We start from the raw sequence: 21,025 nt of genomic DNA, 5'->3' as shown, positions 1-21,025 counted from the left end.
CAAAGGTAGGTAACTGCTTGGGTCAGATGAGGGGGGTAAGACACACAGGAAGAATAAGCAGGGGCACAAGGGCTTGGTAAAATCAAGTGCCGAATGAGCCATCCACAGCACCAGAAGCAAATCAGCTGCTTTAGATGGTGGTACAGAGAGATACCCTGCTCTGCTGAGACTATAACATTCCCATTATCTCACCTAGACTGGGTATCCGTACACAGCATTATTGTGTGCTGTCAAATGTGTTCATGTCTCTCAGTGACATGAGACACTTAAATAAAAAAATTTCAACATTATAATCAATACTCTTTTTAACTTGCTGCACTTACAAATTTTTTTTAAAGGTATCAGAAAATAGCTTCTTAATGAATTTATTGAATTCTTCTGATAAATCAAGGTTTCTCAACCTGCATTTCTGACACATTCATAACACACTTTCTTTTTTGGAAGGAGATTTGCATCCATAGCTTACCCTCAAACCTTGGTCGCCTGGTTCTCCAGCCTTCCCAGCAGGTCCAGTGTCTCCCTGGAATATCATAAGAAAAATAAATCACTGGATTTTAAGGGACAATATTCCTAATAATGACGGGGTTTTCAGATAATGCAGTCATCATGACAATAACAATATTTCTCAATGTATCACTACCTACTTGGCTAATGAATCGGATCACTCTGATTTGCTTTTATGAGAATTTGAAAATTTAAACAGCACAAGAGAGAATAATTTCAACATTTACCTTTGTGCCTGGTTCTCCCTGCAGGCCAGGTTCTCCCTCAGGGCCAGGAGGTCCCTGCGTGGTACAAGAGCTGCTGTTACACATGGTCACCAATAATAGTCTTGCAACCACCAAATAACACAATCAAAATTGAAGCAGAGAAATGGCATGAGACACTGGGAAAGATGCATGTTTGAAAAATCATATTAAGAAAACACGGTTCTTTGTTCTTGCTAGAGCCTAACAGAAGAAAAGATAGGAGGGTATAGGGAGGCGTTCAGGAACTGCACTGTGGGTCAGGAATGTATTGCAGACTCAGCTGTACTAACCTTTCATCATATATTATTAGCAGGCTGAGCAATCATCTATCTTTTGTAAATCTGACTGACAACTTCATCACTGTTCAGGCTTGGAGCCAAGTAGATACAGCCTTTGGAGAACAAAGCCCTTTCTGGAGTCTTCAGCCATTAAAGAGTTAATGGCATCAGATTGCTTCTGGTAAAGTTAACATTTAAACCTTCTTTTAATAGTCAGTCAGAAGACTGGATTTTGGGTGACTGAGGAAGTGAGTTTCTTTGAATAAGCCAAATCCTTTCTGTTCTAAGTGAGCTCATTCCTCAGCTACTTCATTGCAAATGTGGCTAATACATTCTGTCATATTTATTTCCAAGAGATATTAAAAACAAAGCAAAAAATAGAAGCAAAAGTTAGCAAGAAGACTGCCTGCAGGTGCTTTTCTTCATCTACAGTTTGCAAGGACATATGATTAATGCTCTTCTACTGTCTAACTGCAAGGAGAATGGTGCTTCCAAAAAAAAAAAAAAAAGAAGAGTCATTTGCTTAACTAAGCATTCAGCTTCTGGGTGCAGATGTCATGAATGTATGCCCAAAGACAGTGTTCACAACAGAAAAAGCTACTTATTTTAGAAATTTATATTTGTAACAGCTTTAAGTAAGAGAATCTCTCAGCAGCTCCTGGTATTTAAGTCAGCTGCAGATAATAAAAAAATGATTTATAAACACATTTTCCAGGCTTATTCAGTTGCTTGAGTGTTTGTAATTACTGTATAAATCATTAAAAGCTCACCTCAAAACCCATTCCTCCAATAGGGCCAGCATCCCCTGGTTGTCCTCTTGGACCCTAGCGTTAAACAAAATTTTGGATGCATCATTCAATTAACATTAAATTACATTGTATAGTCTTGACTTTGTCTCTTCAGAACTCTTCCAATTGGCATAAAGAAGTGTATTTCATTGTCTTTCCTCCTGAATCCAACAGCGTATGTAAGTACCATGATGGCATACAGTACTGACGACCTCATTGCCAATCTTGACACACTGAAATAACATATTTCAAATAATAGCACAGATGTCTCTTCTTTTAGACCAAAAGTAAATTATTATCTAAGCTAAGCTCTCCTCTTGATTAGCTGAGACTTTGTTTAATTAAGGTTTGTTAGACTGTCTGGTTTGTTTTGTGGAAAAGCCTGCAGTCTGGTATGGAATTAACTGAAAATAACTACTGTGTGCTTCACTATGGATTTAGCAATGTTTATACAGGACAATCACTGAGGTGTAATGGCCCAGAGGCTGGAGCCTTTTTGGTAGTATTAGTAACTATACTATAAGCATTTTCTTATAAGCCCTACCATAAGTAACAAATTTATTGCAGTAACAAGTAGGGGTTGTTTCCTAAAGCAGCATGCTCAAATTCTCTGCATGTTGGATTGTCCATCTCTGCTCACAGACTGGGATTTGTGTGCTGGGGGATAGAGGTTGCCTGCAACAGCTTACAGCTGGTTCCATAGCCACTATGAATGTATGTCAAGACAAATCAACCCTCCGGATGTATCCACTCTTTGAACTTTTACAAAGTTCATATTCATTTACCCCTTTCAAACTCATCTGTGTTTAAGTACATTATAAATTCAAAACATTTTGTTGATCTAGTATTCTCATGTAAAAGAAAGATGCTGCTACCCATATTTATGATAGAAGACTTTTAAGCAAATATTTACTCTTTTTTGTTTCACTTACTCTTACAGACTATGCATATGGTTTTGCTCCCCCTGATGACTTGGCAGGGATAATGCAAGTATATTCTTCCCATGTAACAACAGTGTAAACTGCATATTACTGAGAGGATTTCAGCAGATGCATGTTTTGCCCTATAGCTTCATTTAAGTGTGAACAATTGAAACGGCAGTTAATTTCCCATTAAGAAGTCACTTGGTCCTAAACTAAGTCCATCGGTTTTCGTTTGCAGCAACGCCATGGCATTCCTCTAGGCAAGTGTCACAAAGCTTAAGTTTGATTCACGAATCAAATATTTCCTCATAATATTACCATGGAGCTAAGTCTGCTGGATTGGTAATGTATCTTTCCGCTGAAACTTTCAGGGAATTTCAGAAGCCAAAAATTTACAGCAATATAGGGACTCCTTTTAACCATTAACAACAGGTAATTTGCAAAGAAGGATTTTACTGAAATGTCTGATAACTAGGTGAAGTTGGAGTGTGATTTAGATCAATCCCGTTACTACAAATAGTTCTCGTTGCTTATGTTTCTCTGCTCCTCCACCAATAATTAGGGGGTTTCTGCTCTGTGCAGAACTAGTGACAGGGACAGAGAAACTGCTTCAGCAGCTGGCTTTCATGTAGTGACCAGCTGACAGAAGATGAAATCAAGCTGCTTGGATGGGCAGTTAAAAAAAGAGCCACGTGTTTCATTTTGTAACATCTTGTGTCATTTTCATCACTTCTTTCTAGCTCCACAGACCATTTTCTGCAGATATTTTACTCTTTCAGCACTTGAAAGAAAAGGTACCCTGTTCACAGGATAAGCTTTTCTTACTGCTGACACTGCACATGTAGATTCTACGATGATGAGCACAACAGAAATGTAGGTTGCTCAAGAGTAAACCACTTAGATTGGGTAAGGCTGAGAGTCATTCTATATTTATGAAAATTCAGACTTGACCAGAAAATGGCAGGAATTTTATGTATAAGCCTTGCATTCTAAGGCTCTCAGATAACACAATATGAAGATTAGATAGAATAAATGAAAGAGACCAAGTGACAGGAATCCAATAATAACTGTTAGAAAATACATTTTCTGTTGAAATATTTTGCCACTCCTAGAAGCTGGCAGCTCAAATTAAGCAGGCAATTATATCCAAAAGAAAATGTACCAAAATAGATGTTGGTATTTTTCTAGCCCCTAAGAATGTACAATGGCTTTCTGTAAGCATGTCAGCCTATGGATTAGTAAAAACAATATTTAGTAATATTAGAAACAATATTAATTAGTAGAAATAATATACTTTATAGCAACAGTTCACTTTCAAGATTTAAATTAATTATATGTCATTTGATGTGCAAAATAACTTTTCAAAAGCAATGAAAACACACAGTTTTTGACAACTCTATTAGATTTCTGCACTATAAAACGGTGGCCTTCTCCCAAGTCCCCCTAGGACAGCACACACTCTTTCACTGTATTTATATAATCTGATTTACCCCCAGAGATGGTGATGCAATACTATTCCTGTCACGGCTACACCTTGCAGCACTTTGCATTTATTTGCTGCAGATTCTGCATGATCTTCTGTTACAATATTAGCCACATAAAAGTGAGCAGGACTTGAAATAATAACAATCAGAACAAAATCCATCCAGCAGAGGAATGTCTGAGGTTTATTATAACAACCTCTTTTTTGTTGAAAATTTAACCTGCCAAATAAATGTGGTTCCTGAGTAACTATCTTAAAATTTGCCTGAAAAAAATACCACTAATATCTGTATTGGCCCATACATTTACAGAATCCATAATGTAGCTATCTACCTCAATGCAGTGTAAATATTGTGGTCCAGATACTGTCATGCTCTCTTATGTTGTGCACCCCTTACTACAGTGATTCCCAACATGATTAACAGGTCTCCTTATGAACAAGTTACGCTAAGCAAGGCAGGCAGACTCTTGCCCTGCAGTTTTGGAACAATTACCCCACAACTCCTACCTAACCACAGCTGGCAACACTGAATCTTGCTAAAACGGAGCTTGAGTTACCAGGGGATTCAGTATAATACGTGGAAAAATTTTTAAGCAGGCATAAGGATCAACTTACTGGCTCTCCCATTGGTCCCCTGTCTCCTGTGGTTCCAGGAGGCCCAAGCAAACCCTGGAAGATTAAAATAAAATAAAAAATCATTGGAAACAAGCTGTTTCATATTCTGTGAAAAGCCACTTCCTCTCTTATTTCTGCTCACTCAATAACTTGCTCAGAAACACCCAAGAGATATGTGCAGCCTTTTCTTCTGGTCGACATGCATTGCCACATTACTAGCTCCTATGGCAGGCAAGAGAGCCCTGAATAAATCCTTCCTCAGTTTCTTTTACATAGGGATGGATCTTAGCTGACCCACCATTCACCAGTTCCTCATCATTTTACTTAGGCTTATGTGCTGCTTGTGTGCGCAACTGCGCCTAAACAGAGTGTTATGAGTGTCCTGCCCTACCGACTGTATTTGAGATGATCAGTAAGGTTCACAGCCCACTTTTCTTTCTGCTCAACCTGGCTCATAGCATGTCTCTGTTCTAGAAACTGTAGCAGTCATAGAGCAGTATCTTCTACTTTGTAATAAATGTACTAATTCCCATCATTTCAACCTAATGAAGTTTTGCTTCATTCATTTCTGTATATATAAATACATCTAACAGTCCTAGTGAATGATGAGGAAATGAAAACCCATCGTCTCAAAGGTGAGAGGTAACAAGCTCCTAAATCTGAGCAGAAGAGGCAAGAGAAGTCCAGTGACAACTAACATTTTGAGTCTCAATTTCAGCACAAAATCACCACCATTACTGCTTTGTTTCTGCTTTTCTGCTTCCTTCCTTATTGAAAATCCAACACAATTTGGACTTCCTTTGTAAAAGAAAGCCTCAAATAGAACGTGTTAGATTTCCATTGAAAGAAGCCCTAAAAGGAGGAATTTTCTCCTATATCTTGTATACATTTTACACATATTTTTCTACATTTATCCCAACATTGATAGTACATATCTACTCTAAAATCTGCCAAAGAATTAGTTTTATATGTCACAATGACTTTCTCCGTTAAAACTACAATAAAAATAAAAAAACCCAAAGCAACTTCTAGGACTCCCCTACTAACTACAATGGCCATTTCTTCTGCTGCAATTTGCTATCATATTGTATTCTGTGGACCATCATCCATGAAAACACTGGTCGTGTAGCAGACTAGACCATGTTCACACTTACTTTCACTTCTGCCCCTGATTCTTTGTACGAATAAATGCAAACTGTACTGTCAGAGTTTTCTAGCTGCTCTAAAGTAAACATATCCCCTCATATTTGAGTGTGAAACAAAGTATGAGATTTTGTGAAAATTTTTTTGTAGAAGTACTAGAGAATTTCATACTCACAAGTGCACCCTGATCTCCTCTTTCTCCTGGATTTCCAGCTTTACCCTGGTCAAAGAGAGATATTGAAAGACAATGCTGGCTTCAGATAATTTCCAAACACAGTTCAGAAATTAGCAGTAACTGTATTAAGGCTTACTGCAAAGATTGGCTCCAATACTTACAATGAGCCCAGGAACTCCTTTCTTTCCTGGATCACCTCTTTCTCCCTGAGAAATAACCAACAATGTGTGAATTCTATGTGCATTCGTTAGATAAGCTGCATACAGTTTCTATCAGTTTAAATGCTGGGTAATTCTGCAGAAAGTGCAGATTTAGGCTTAGATGGGCTTATATTGTAATAAGGAAGTACCTGAAGAATGCAGACATTTGCCAATCTCCTCCTGGATTAAATGGAACTTCATGGCTTCTGACATGCTGGGTTGGTTTTTTGTTTGTTTTCTCTTCTTATCTGTTATGGTCTATCTCAATGTTTTGTATAGTACTGAGCAATGCAAGCACTCACCTTAATGCCTTGTGTTCCTGGTTCTCCTGGAGGACCATCTAGACCTCTTGGACCCTGAATATTGAATGAGTTTTTTTGAATATTAATTATGCATTATTTTTGGTTATCATCAGGGAGATGCAACATAAGCTTTAGAAGAGGCAGCATTTTTTTTAGGACAAAACCCAATTTTCATTGTATGTTAAGTGTGAAATAAAGCTTCAAAGAATAAAATAAGTCTCTGGTTTGCTGAAATATGGATTTAAGAGGAAAGATCTTTTTTTAAAAATATGTAAACAAAATGTTCAGGGTCTCCGTTGGAGCCAGTTTGCAGGCTGATATTTTCTGCTCTCTTTTCCATCCACTTTGTATGCATGCAACAGACACATATTTAGAAGAATTTAGATGAGCACTGGGTGTATGGAGTGCTTGCTTTTGAGCATAAGTTGTGTATGCAAAAATCTAGCTTGCTAGTAAGACTCTAAAACAGGCAGATAAAGTTCTTCCATTAGTAAACCAGTTTGAGGCAAGATTAAAAGCAATTTAATATCTTGCACAGTGAACTGCACTATTGTTAGACTAAAATGTCTCTTGTAAATTGACTTTTTATAACCAATAGATGAACAAAGATAACCTGTTATATTATTGTATTACAGTATAGCGAATATTTATTGCCAAAACTTTCAGAAATCATTATTTAAGATTGCAAATCTAAATCCATTAGTTTACAAGCACATGGAAAATCCTTAAAATAGATAATGAGCAAAATTAATGTTTTATCCATGCTGACTTAGGAGGTTATTTCCAAACACGATGACTGTTTGGGTATGGAAAATAAAATTAAAACCATTTAATAACAACCTAAAACCAATGAACACTTTAAAGCAAGAGCTAGGTAAGTATCAAGACAGAGCCAGGCTCTTTACAGGAGTATGCAGTGGGAGGATGAAACACAACAGCTTTCCAGGTGGCATCTGGGCTGGGCTGGCATCAGAGAGAACTAGTCCACTGCTATGGCAGTGCCTGGAGGAAAACGATCTGCATTTTCAGAGTGCATTTCTGAGTTGTAGAGAACCTTACATCTTGGGTCAAGGTTTATAGTGCAGGGCATGCAATCATGACTGATTTCCAGAGAGCTGTAAGACTGTTCTAATAGGTAATAAAAGGGGCTTGTAAAATGACTTTGTTGGAAGCACATCCGATTTTATTTAGATTACTTTCCCTTCGAAAATGTCTGTGACTTCCATGTCCCTCTTGAATTTTTTGAGACAAAACATAGCAGAATTCTGTCCACTCTGACTTGGATTTACTGATGCAATCAAAACCTCTGTCAGAACAGATGGTGAGCACCCACCCGCTTTTCTCTGGAGCTACAGTGAAAATGGCTGACTGGTAACTCAGAAGCAGTGTGTAACCAGAATCATTTAGGCTTTCCTCCTGAAACAGAAATCTCTCAAGAAAAGGCCTTTCCTGTGAGCTGATACATAATTACAACCCCCAGCAGAGCCAGAAATATCCCACGAGAAGCTTATCTGTCAGCATTTCAGCACTGCTGCTTCTGATCAGCACAAGGGAACACACAGAAACCACAGGAAAAGGAACACGAACAGGCAGGGAAAGCTGTCTGAATACTTTTGATACCTCGGAGGTTTGGGACACAGCTTTGTGAGGCAATCCTGGGGTTAGCCTGGCCACCTTTCTTGTTTTGGTCTAAGCCAGGACTGAGTATTTACAGGCATTTTTTTAAGCTAGAGAAAAGGGGCTATAGAAGACAACACTCTGGGTTGCTGCGTGGCTCTCAGTGAGAAAGGTCCCAAACCAGAGGATACTGACGTCTGTGCAAAAAACTCCTGGTGACTTCAATGCACTCAGAGACCAGGATCAAAACACTAATGGTGTTTTCAAGGGTGATGGAGGCCTTTATAAGGACAACAAGATGGCCTCACATTAAGATTATGTAACGGCATAAGCCAAATTACTGAATTATTATGCAGCATAAGTTAAAAGAAAACTTGATCAAATTAATGTCAGGTTACTGCTCTGCACTTCTTCTGTAACTGCTATCTATAATGCACACAAAATGGGTTGTGATGAAAATTCAAGGCAGACTAAGCAGGTTTAGAGTCCCGTGGTCTGATATTCCTTTCAGGTGCAATGTTTCAAAGAACAAGAGGAGAAGGGACAGGAGGAAACTTTGAGATGGAGTGAGGACAGGTCATTAAGCTGGGGGGTAGAAGGGGAGAGAAGCTCACAGAAGAGCTGTAGAGGAATCACCTAGGGCAACACAAGAAGGGGGAAATTGAGAGTGTTAAGCCAAGCAATTGCATGATAGTTTTAGGACTTTTTAGATACATGACCTATCATTTGTCTTTGTGCATCCTCCACAGGGCTGATCAGGGGACAGAACGTCAAGATGAAACATTTAAGGAGGAAAAAGGACACGTTTTGATTGTATAGGTTTGTGTAATAAAGAAATTTCTTTCTAGGTTTTTTATCTTCTATCATTAATAAATTCTTTGAACACTTGTGACTTCCTTTTAATCATAAAGGGGGTCATAGCCCATAGTTTGAGAAATGGTGCTGTCAGGAGACTGCATAGGATTCTCGATCTGTGTTAGGCACATAACACACCAAAACCTTTCTGCTAGTCACACAGATCTCCATGTATTGGGTTTGCGTGGCAGCGCTTTGGTAGCAGGGGGGGCTACAGGGGTGGCTTCTGTGAGAAGCTGCTAGAAGCTTCTCCTATGTCTGATAGAGCCAATGCCAGCAGACTTCAAGACGGATCTGCCACTGGCTAAGGCTGAGCTAATCAGCAACAGTGGTAGCGCCTCTGTGATAACATATTTAAGAAGGGGGAAAAACCCGGGAAGCGGCAGCTGGAGAGGAGAGGAGTGAGAATATGTGAGAGCAACAACTCTGCAGACACCAAGGTCAGTGAAGAAGGAGGGGGAGGAGGTGCTCCAGGTGCCGGAGCAGAGATTCCCCTGCAGCCCCTGGTGAAGACCATGGTGAAGCAGGTTGTCCCCCTGCAGCCCATGGAGGTCCACGGTGGAGCAGATATCCACCTGCAGCCCGTGGAGGACCCCACGCTGGAGCAGGTGGATGCCTGAAGGAGGCTGTGATCCTGTGGGAAGCCCATGCTGGAGCAGGTTCCTGGCAGGACCTGTGGAGCCGTGGAGAGAGGAGCCCACGCTGGAGCAGGTTTGCTGGCAGGACTTGCGATCCCGCAGGGGACCCACGATGGAGCAGTCTGTTCCTGAAGGACTGCACCCCGTGGAACGGACCCATGCTGGAGCAGTTCATGAAGAACTGCAGCCCGTGGGAAGAACCCACGTTGGAGAAGTTCGTGGAGAACTGTCTCCTGTGGGAGGGACCCCACGCTGGAGCAGGGGAAGAGTGTGAGGAGGAAGGAGCGGCAGAAACAACATGTGATGAACTGACCGCAACCCCCATTCCCTGTCCCCCTGAGCCGCTTGGGGGGAGAGGTAGAAAATCAGGAGTGAAGTTGAGCCCGGGAAGAAGGGAGGGGTGGGGGGAAGGTGTTGTTTTTTTAAGATTTGGTTTTACTTCTCATTATCCTACTCTGATTTTGATTGGTAATAAATTAAACTAATTTCCCCAAGTCAAGTCTATTTTGCCCATGATAGTAGTTGGTGAGTGATCTCCCTATGTCCTTATCTCGAGCTACGAGCCTTTTCCTCATATTTTCTCTCTCCTGTCCAGCTGAGGAAGGGGAGTGAGTGAGCAGCTGTGTGGTGATTAGTCCGGCTGGGCTTAAACCACGACACTCCACTTCAATGGAGTTCTCATCAACAGCCCAATCATTAGGAAGAGAATGACAATTGATTTGATCACTAATAATCAAGTGAAAAGGCCTACCATTCAAAACACCAACCTTCTACTGTATAATTTTTAATTGAAAACAAAGTAACAGAAACCAACATGATGCTCAGCTTCTGGCTCTGGGCCACGCCTGCCTTTAGCCTACCTTTAACCAGCCACAGAACAGAGTGCAGGAATCCAAGGGAAAGGCAATTTAATATTCTAACAAAAGCACAGCATAACATTCCTATAAATAGTATGGTGTGACTCATTATTGGCATAGATTAATTGGATCTGTATCATTTCCTACTATAGCTAGTACAGAATGAGAGATACACATGATTTGCCTGCTGTTACATAATTTAGGTTGCAACAGAGCTGAGGAGTAAGGCTGTCAAATGATTGCTGCTACTTTTTTCTTTGGTGTGGGTTTAACTTTGTTTCTAAAATGGAACATATTACATTGAAAACTCTAGGATGATAAGCTGAGAAAAAGTTAATCTAAGAAGGCAAGAAGCACCAATTAACTCTTTTTGTTCTTTCTCACCCTGCTTCCTAAATGTGAGAGAAGTGAAAATAACATAAACACACTATGTAGCTACTTCTCTTTTTTGGTGGTCCACATGGAAGAATATTAGAAAATGACATCAGTTTTACTCTCACTTCCTTTGAACAATTAAGACAGATAAACACACTCCGCTATTAATGTATCACAAAGCATACTGGCCACTTGTTTCACGTAACCCTGAAGCTCACACATTTTTCTAGGTTCCATATTCCCTGCTGTGAGAAGTATGAAAGATATCCCTCATTAAAACTGAGCACTGATGTCCTTAGGTAATTGAGGTTCTTCATGGTTCTTCTACCAGTACAGACACAATGGAAGCAGAAATAACCCTACTGGCTGCTACAGACATAAGCTGATGTTGCCTGACCCCAAATTTATGGCACATCACTCTGTCATTTATCTGCGTTTTCAAAATTGAATTTAATGAGCTGCATTCCAGGAAAGTAAGAGCAGAAAAATTATTGCTTTTGAGCTTTAAAACACCAAACATCAGCCTGAAGAATACTAACTCCTAAGAACCTTAGCAGCTATTTAGAATTTTGCTTAAGTCTCACTCATGAAATGATACAGGACCTCTTCCTCTCAAATTAAAAGCTACAGTTGTATTAGTTGGAGATTATGGTATGAACTAAAAGCAGAACCAGTCTGTGACATTGTGGTTTTCTTCTCCATACATTAGCAAACAAGAAAAACAAAAAAAATATGCAACAATGGCTTCATGGCTGCCTACTGCCACTGCTACCAGCATCTCTTCCAGACTAACGTATTTCTTCCTTCTGGTCACAGAGAGAAATTCCTTCTCTTAGATGCGGATATTCCCACCCGCCCCAGAGTGTCATTCTGCCACTGAAGTATCTACAAAGCGGTGGTCTCCCTCTGTGTTTTCATAAGACTAAAAACCAAAATGTGGGTCACAAAAGGACAAAAATCTTCCACATGATTCCAGCTGAAGTGCATCAAGTTTCGAGCACGAGCTGAGGAAGCTCTGTGCTAGCATTATGCCGAGTGGCATATCCCCCCAAATCCCCTGACAGCGAGATACTCCATAGACTCCTAGACAGCCTGCCTTCAGCTGACCAGAACTCCTGGGTGTACCGGAGACTGAGCAGCTGCATACTCTCAGGCTGCTGGGTAATCTTGGATGTGAACCGTTTGCTGAAAGGTCCAGAATTTATGAGATGAAGGAATTCTACTCCGTGACAGTGCAGAAGTAGAGGGTCAGTGCTCCTAAGACTTCCTGCAGATTCCAGCTGTGAAGATGAGATACGTACTTGTTTCAGTACACAACAAAGGGAAATTTCCATATGCTTCTACTTAACTTCTGTATGTGACTGTGGTATGCATTTTTCTGAGGCCTGCCACACAGAACTCGGGGTTCTGACACTTCTCTTTCTGAATCCAGTGATGACAAACCTCAGGTTTCAGGGGCCCCCAGATATTTTCCTTATGCACGATTCCACTTTTGGGTCTGACATTTTGATCTTGACAGCAGACAAAATTCTCAGTGGTTTCAGTGGGAGTTTGTTTGCAGAGCGTGAAGACCTAGGTCTGCTCTGAGACCCCCTTCCATGAAGCATTCCCAGTCATGCTGGATAGAGGCAAAGGCATAAACTACAGCTCCCAGCTGGGACTTCCACAGATCTTGGGATGTTTGGGATTTATTTTGAGTGATCTTTAATTATAAGCAAAGTACTCCATGATGTGCTGCCAAAATCATAGAGACAGATTCCCTCAGAGATTCCTGTCTCAGTTGGCAGATGTGACACTTCTTAAACAAAAACTAATTTAGATTCTATTTTGAAGCTAGAAGATAAAGTAATTCATTCTCCCATAAAAACAATCACCAGGTAGCAGAGGCTGCTGGGAGGGAGGAGAGCCTGCAGGGAAAGACGTTCATGTCAGTAGCTTGGCTCTGACTCCAGCTCTGGTGATGCTGGCAGACAGACTTGCCAGGAGGAAAGGATCAGAGGAGGAGTTTAGAGGGGAATGCTATTTCCAGAGGAATTAAAATGTACAACCTGCAGCAGTTCAGTACCAACCTCAGAGACAACTGTTTACACCCAGCTACCGTTGAGCCAGCCTTCTAACTCACTGCTCCCTATGCCACCAGTCAAACTGAAACTCTGGTGGACCGGTAGGGCCCGAGGGATTTTCCTTTTTAGATGAAGCTCAAACATCAGCATTTTACAGTGAAAATGGCTGCATATGTGTAGTCCTCATCTGATGCCACTGGCTTGTGTGTCCTGATTCAGCATAACACTTCCGCATGTATTTCACTTTCAGACATGCTCCTACCGAAATCACAGAGAGCCAAGGCTCCCATTTGTTTCATTGAATCAGGCCACTGAAGAAGAAGTGGTGCCAAGCTGCTACTTCTTTTCAGCCTCACAATTGCTTTGCATTTCTGTTTGGATTTACATTTTCAAATTTGCCTCTGCAGCAAAAAGGCTGTTTTTCCCTTCACTCCTCTAAACCAAAGCAGAGTTTCACACTCCTGTCAGAAGGCTGCCTTAGTTACTAACGTAGGGCTCCCAGGAGCCCCTAGAGCCTATCTCCACTGAACACATTTGTATAAGCACCTTTTGAACACTTCAGGAACTACTTCTCTTCTAGCCAATGCCTGGGGTTAGACACTCCTGCTTACATCAATTCTTGGTAGTTCACTGTGCTTATTAGTGGGAGTGGATTCTTGCCCTCTACAGCTAGTTAAGGTTTCTCTTTGAATTTTGTTAGATATGTTGCATAAACAAATATATCTGCATTTCAGTTTTGCCTGACAAACAGGCCTTAATAAACTAATTTTTCTGGGCACCGATAGATTACGTATGTGTGCCATATTCAGTTCAGAAAATAAGTGGGTGACCTGTGAGATGTCAGAAGCATTCGCGATTTCTACATGTAAAATTACCAAAGTAATACTGAATATTTCTTAGTGTATATGATTTTGTGTTTGGTTTTTTTTTTTAACAAATCATTCATATTAAATTAAAATGTCTGTTATTAAATTAGCAAATTAATCCCCCAGAAAGAAATTTTTACTAATGTATCCTTTTAAATAGGCTTTTAAAAAACACATCTATTGTAAGGGAAAAATGAAGACTATTTTCAGAAGACCATACAGATTCTCTCTGATGATGGTGGGTATGACCTTTTCCATGAGCTGCTGAGATAACTTCCTTAATCCTGAAACCCAGATTCAGACAAATCTCCTACTGATAGGTACTTCAGACAAGCACAAGAAGTTCTAAGTGTATGTAGATATATGCTCAAATCTGCTTCACCCATTTAAGGAAATTGAAGCCTGAGACAAATCATACTCTATGTCTGAAACTAAACAACAACAACAAAAAAACCCCAAACACTTGGCATTGCCAGCTGGAAACCTCTCTAATACAGGCTAACCCAGAACATCTATTGCAGACTTTTAACAGAAATTATACATTTCATGTGCTACATTTCACAAATTGTTCCTACAAACTGCACCACGAACAAAGAGGTAAATTAAAACAGATTTCTTCTGAAGGAGGAGGAAACCATACTAAAGAAGGAAGACTCATTTGAAACATGTGAAGTTTCTGTTATGAATAATCCTGTAGTGTACTGCGAAGCTGCTAAGCATTGTATGTTTTGAATATACAGAATATTCACAATACTGTATATTTAAAAATATTGCGTATTTCAAATAAAATGAATATTCAAAATATGGTTTCAAATATACTATATTAATATTCAAATATATAATATTTTAATACATATTATTTTTAATATACTGAAAATATAACTCTTTACCCAATCTCTTATTTAATAATTTAGCAATCATGAAAAAGTAATGTAGAAGAATATATAGTTAATAAATCTTGTATTACAAAGTTTGCTAATCACAGTATTTGCTAATCTAAAATCTTATTTAAAATGCAATGTGTGCTTCTCAAGTATCTATCTTTAACTGGAGTAAGACCTCCAGATCTTACAACTTTTCAAATTTTACCATGTATTTTCTTAGAAAACATATATATCACAATAACAAAGGAGGATAAAGGAAGGTTATAATTCTATTTTGCTGTAGCATGTAACATTTCTGCTTCCTATGACAGAAAGAAACCAACAAAATTATCTCACTGACAAGGGTTCAGGGACTTTATCAGGAATGAATGGTAAGCACTGCCCGATGCTAACACCACCTGTGAAGACACACTGGTCCAGGCTCTGGTACGAGTTGTACAAGTCTCATAGGAAGCCTGGATATGCTGTCAGACTGCTAGGTGAGGCTGACATTAGAAGGGTGCATCTTCACTGCTATTCTCGACAAGCTCCATAAATCCAGTGAGAATTCGCTTGCTCATGCTGCAACCAAACCAATCTATACTATGAACTGGCAGTGCTTCCTGCAGGCACCTTGAGCTCAGACTGCAAAAACATGACCAAAAAAAATGCAGACATGAAGTGCAAGTGACTGGTGGGGTTTATGAAGGAAACCATCCCCAGGTAACACACTGCAACCCTTTCACTGATACTGATTCTATGCATTGTGATCAAATGCTCATACAAATTGATGTGGACAGACTTCACCTATGTGGGCTTTGGATTAATGTTTTGTATACAGTGAAAAAATGGTTCCCATTTCCCTTATAAAAATGCATGAAATGGAAATGACAACCTAATCAGAAGTTTGAGATTCTAGGATATACTATCTTCTGACTTTGCTGCTTCTTCACTCAGAACTACATTTGGGTGACTTTGATTGTCTTTCCAAAGACATAAATGACATGCAGATAAAGAAAATAGTCTTTAAAACATTGAAACAGTCCAATGGTAGTTATAAATGCCAACATTTGCATACTTATGTATACAGAAAATAAGGCCATTTGTCATTTCGGTTCTGGTCCTGCTCTCAGCTGAAATCAATGGCAAAACCCCATTTAACTGTAATGTGAGGAGAAACGAAGATCCATGTAATTTCCTACATAGAAATACAAGTATCATCTGTGTGATTTCAGTACAAATGGCTTGAGTCCGGAAGACGGAGTTCAAAGGAAGCAACTGTACATGGGTTATACATCAGATTCATATTGGCAACACACTATTCTCTGCTCTAAGTAACATGAAACAGTGATATTACTTACTCTTCTTCCCTTAGGTCCCTGTGGCCCTGGCGGTCCTCTTGTCCCTGAAGGTCCCTACATGTCAAATAAACTTATTATTCATTGTCTTCTATAAACAGATTTCTGAAAACTACACGACTCATGAACATTGAGCAACAGTTAATGCAACCAATACAAATCAATCACTTTCACTCGTGGTTCAAATTCAATTAATTGTGTTAGTACAATTTATCTAGAAAAATCTAAATAAGAGACTCTATGTAACTTTATTCTGAATAAGAAATCATGATGTGACTGTGGGATAAATTACTTCTGTCCAACATCCCAAAATTGCTAAAGGACACTGGTATTTCAGCAACATTATGTTAAAAAAACCTAATAATTTCTGATAGAAGATTCAGTTTTTGTCTGTACTGAAAACCCATAGCAGCCAAATTGTAACACAATTATACACAGTAAATTAGAATATAATTTATTTTTGATTAACAATGAAACTAAACACATAATGAAGATATTTAACTATATTAGGCATCAATGAATTAAAAATGAAATTGTTGTGCAATTATAAACCAGCCTTAAAAAATTCTATTCCCCTACTTGTCTCAACTGAGTGATTTTTAAGTGATATAATTAGATTTCCTGTCTCTCATGGCTCATCCTGGTAAAGAGCAGGTAAAGAGACTTTGTGTCTGGGTGGGTAAGTTTTCAAGACAGTTTTATAGACTGCAGTACAAATTAGAAGCCATTCTTAGCTTCAGCAGAGCAAAAAGGCAATTTGAAAATGGTACGTTTTATGTCAAACCAAAGAACCACTCTACACCTACAGGTAATCCGTCTGGCCCCACAGGTCCAGGGCTTCCTGGAGGTCCTGGGTAGCCCTAGAATTGAAATAAATATAGAAAAGACAGAACAGTTTTATCAAAATTGTTATTATAACAACTAATAAATCCAGTTACTTACCTGAAAAATTGGAGATAATAAAACGTTTAATCTTCCAAAATTTATTCCCAACATTTTGTTGAAAACAGGTATTTGTTTGGATATATCACAATAATCATTAAAGCAACCTAGGAAGTTTTCCCACACACAGGCACTAGCTAACAGGGATGTACTGAAACAAAAGCTGCTGGGTTCTAAATGAATTTCAAAATCCTCACATCAAGGCTGTGACAGTGGGAACAGAAAGTGGACACATCCTGGTGTGGGCAGAGCTGACTAAGACAAATTGCCAAGAACAGCTCTTGTCTGAGGGTTACGATGACTTACTACTGAGAAGGGCTCTCACTACTATGACATAAATGGATTTGCCTATGGCAATAAGCATTACTAATAGCTGCAAAAAAGTAGTTGATAAGATTGGATCCTATATTAATAAATCCTCTTTTATTAATCTCTCTAATAAGATTTTTTTTCATGTATCAAAAGCAGCTGGTTGAAGGTAAATCTAGATTAGAGAGATTTAATGAAGCACAGAATGCTTCAAAAATTGTCTCTTGCTCCATGGATCATTAAGTTGGTCTGCAGCCTGAGGATACTTGGTCACTTCCTTGCCAACAGATGCCCAAAGAGTAATTACTGCAAATATTCAATAACAATGTCCATTTCCACAACAAGAACATTCCCCACTGCATCACACTCAGGCCCACATCTGCAGCCTCTATGTAAGGCTGCTGAGATTTCATCATTGCCTACCACATCAGTATCAGATGATGCAGGATGCGGCACGTAGTACATTGCCTGTAATCTCCCTGTCATCTCCTTGCAAACAGTTAAGTCTGTAAGTGTTCTCTATACATTTTGGAGCCATTACAGTGCTCGCTAGCAAACACACAACCAAACTCTAACCACTTTTCCTCGAGAACTTCAACATGAACATGACAATGAGCACGTGCGTATAGTTTTTTATTTCTGTGCCCCAACAACCTACCTAACATGACAGTAGCCTCTGGACTGTCCAATCCTGCATGAAACATTGCATCCTGATTTAGGACAACTGGTGTTGTCAGGAACCCAGTCCTCCCACAGGGGTGGCACCCAGGGACTGTTTGGGTACTGCTGTGCAGTAGAATTAGAGGTGATGCTAGTTACCAGTCTATTAGAATAACCTTTGTTAGCCCAGTTTACACAGGAGGTTGTTATTTTACTTTCCCTCCTTTATTTATCTCTCCTTTCAATTAATTGTGTTTAATTTTTTTATGTAAGGCTGCTTAGAGCCATTTTTAAAAAGTGCAGTTGCTCTGCTGCTTCATTCAGCCGATCACTTTGCAATGCCGCTTCCACAGGGGGGATAAAGCTGCTAAATGAAACTTCCTAGGAACAATGCATCATAAATACTACTCATTTCCATAAGGCTTGCAAAGTCAGAAGGGTAAGAATTTATTACTGTTTTGGAAAGTAAAGTGTCTTTGTAAGTAACATAATTATGGATTCTACATTACTTGTGACTTACCATGACACCTTTCTCTCCAGGAGGACCTACTGGTCCTGGACTGCCTCGCTCTCCCTTTAACAAAAAAAATTGAAAAGAAAATAACAGTGAGCGCTCTTTCCCTGACTCGTTCCATGTCCACTGAGCCAGGCATATCTGGCCAACAAGGCTAACCTGCAGTAAAAATACCACAGCAATCCAAGAGGTCTTTTGTGAGTGTTGTAGCCCATAGTCTACAAGAGATTTGGTTGCTAAAGGGAACCAGCTTTTGCAGTGCATAACACCATTGGTTCAGGGACTGCCCTTCAGAAACAGTGCAGAGACCTTTTTTCACTTTTATTGAATTTCTGCACTCCTTCCTCCTACAAGCCCACCCATATTTTGAAAAGATGATAAAACAGTTTCTCTGTCTTCCCTTTTCCTAGAAGACTGAAGAAGAGTATTGGTACTACATCAGTCTCTGCGAACTGCAGCTAGCAGATCTCTTTTCTGTTGGGTGCATCACATTTAGAGTTGTGTCCTTTAATCCATAAAATTCACTACAGCAAACAAGCAAAAAAGAAAATTTTATTCCTCTCTCCCTCATTTCCTCAGTATGTGTTAGGAAAGCACATATCTAAAAGCAAGGCCAGCCCTTCAGCAGCTACAAAAGCAATTGGAGTACGGGAAGTAGGAAGGGCCTCTTTCTTGTCTTACATACTTTTTCAGCTTTTATTCATATAACATCCAGCCCAAGCATCAGGCTTAGCTGTAGATTATCCCCATACAAAGATTACACTTTTATTGCAGAGAGTACACATGACACAGTGATAACACCATATTTTATGTTGCATACTGTAAAGATGCATGTCTTTAAAATAATTATGCTGGAAGTATGTTTTGTCATTTAAATCCACATAACATGTTCACATTGTACTCTTTAATCCGTAAAGGAGGAAGACAATAAATTCTACAGAAACAGCATAGCAATGACAACAATTGTTGCACCATGAAGAAGCTTGCTTCCATTTGCTGATGATAGATTAATTAGTCTTTTACTGCCTTTTTCCTCCTAGCTAAACTAGCAGCAGTATCCCAAGGTAATCTTTGTTGGGCCAAGTGTAATTATAAAGAACAAGAATCCTCTGACGCTGAATTCTAAGATGATATTATGATTAAAACCATATGAGACTTGTCTAAATTTTAGTTTTAACAAGCAGTGCTTTCCACTGATGTATTTCCTTTCACAAATTATATAAATTATAATCAGACTTTCATGGAAGTTCTAATACATTATTAAGACTTTCTCAGTAAAATATCTAAATAGCAGCCACCAGTCTAGGTGAAATATTTCAGCCCTGCAGGGAAGAAATACAAATGGTGCTGGATCATTCTGACAAACAATTATGTTTTTATTATAATTGAAGCTGACATGCAGTCCAGTAATAGCTTCCTGTTTTTCAGTTTTAAAATACTTCACCTAAATAAAACCATGTCAAATATGCTTAGGCTATTTATACTGTTCTAGTCACATTAACTCTGCCAAACTTCGTTTTCATAAACACAACTGTTACTGCACAGCAGACAAAACTAACAAGGTTGTCTTCTTTAGTCAGTTAATACATACAGTCAAATTTTACCTTTCTACTTTTGTCTTCATTGTATAGCAGTGTAAAATCAGTGACTACTGTATATAACAAGTATAATTTATGCCAGTTTCTGTGAATCAATAGCAGTGGATAGTAAAGTAAGTGCCATAATATGAACAAGATACCAAATCTATCAGCTCTAAATTAATTGCCAAGTAAGATCAAGGATACCAGATGCACACCTCAAATAACAGCATGTGGATTACTATTTATTACATCCCTGTGCTCTGAAATAGCTACAGGAGTATTAGCTTTGTCAGTGATCAGTAAACAATCTCTCACCGATATTTTAATCACCCCAATGGTTTTCAAAGCTGATTTTTGCTGCTGAGTAGTCAGATATGTTATTGTACCTTTTCACCAAGGCTTCCAGATGGCCCAGTTTCTCCAGGTAAGCCAGCTGATCCCTGTATAAAAAGTAAGCAGACTTTTATTAGTGCGATGTCTATACAAGTTCATGGTTGGCAGCTCCCCAGCAGTCTGGCAGCAGAGCACGGCACATTTCTTCATCCCAGAGAACCACTGGTCTATATGTGTAAGTATTCCTGGGGGGAAGTGAGGACTGCACAAGCTAACATGGCTTACAATCCATGCAGGAGGATCACTGCATCTAGACACACCGACAGTAAATGACTACTGCTAGAAAATAAATCACATTAATTTAATCATCATACTGTGCTACCACCTAAGATCCGTCACTGAGCTCAGTCTTGCAGTGCTAGAAGCTTTACAAGCATTGAACTAAAGGTGATAATTGCTTTGCTAGCACTTCAGTCTGACCACAAATTTCAAGGGGAATAAATTCAGTGGAACAAAGTAAAAGCCAGGCAAAACAAAAA

The 21,025-nt window shown here is 39.3% G+C and overlaps 1 protein-coding gene across 1 annotated transcript in view; it reads right to left on the bottom strand.

Annotated features, from left to right (window-relative positions):
* The window catches only part of COL24A1 (collagen type XXIV alpha 1 chain), a 173,356-nt gene that overhangs the window by 36,930 nt on the left and 115,401 nt on the right, over positions 1-21,025 (bottom strand). Inside the window, exons 29-39 of the mRNA XM_059822180.1 lie at positions 20,540-20,593; positions 18,580-18,633; positions 16,955-17,008; positions 16,152-16,205; positions 6,657-6,710; positions 6,316-6,360; positions 6,155-6,199; positions 4,837-4,890; positions 1,798-1,851; positions 732-785; positions 467-520 (exon numbers count right to left, since the gene is read on the bottom strand). Of these exons, the coding sequence (XP_059678163.1) occupies positions 467-520; positions 732-785; positions 1,798-1,851; positions 4,837-4,890; positions 6,155-6,199; positions 6,316-6,360; positions 6,657-6,710; positions 16,152-16,205; positions 16,955-17,008; positions 18,580-18,633; positions 20,540-20,593 (576 nt within the window). The remainder of the gene's footprint in view (positions 1-466; positions 521-731; positions 786-1,797; positions 1,852-4,836; positions 4,891-6,154; positions 6,200-6,315; positions 6,361-6,656; positions 6,711-16,151; positions 16,206-16,954; positions 17,009-18,579; positions 18,634-20,539; positions 20,594-21,025) is intronic.

The sequence above is a fragment of the Gavia stellata genome, chromosome 10 (genome assembly GCF_030936135.1).
Source record: "Gavia stellata isolate bGavSte3 chromosome 10, bGavSte3.hap2, whole genome shotgun sequence".
Lineage (NCBI taxonomy): Eukaryota > Metazoa > Chordata > Aves > Gaviiformes > Gaviidae > Gavia > Gavia stellata.
Note: the sequence above shows the minus strand (reverse complement) of the source record. Positions and strands in the feature narration are given on the sequence as shown.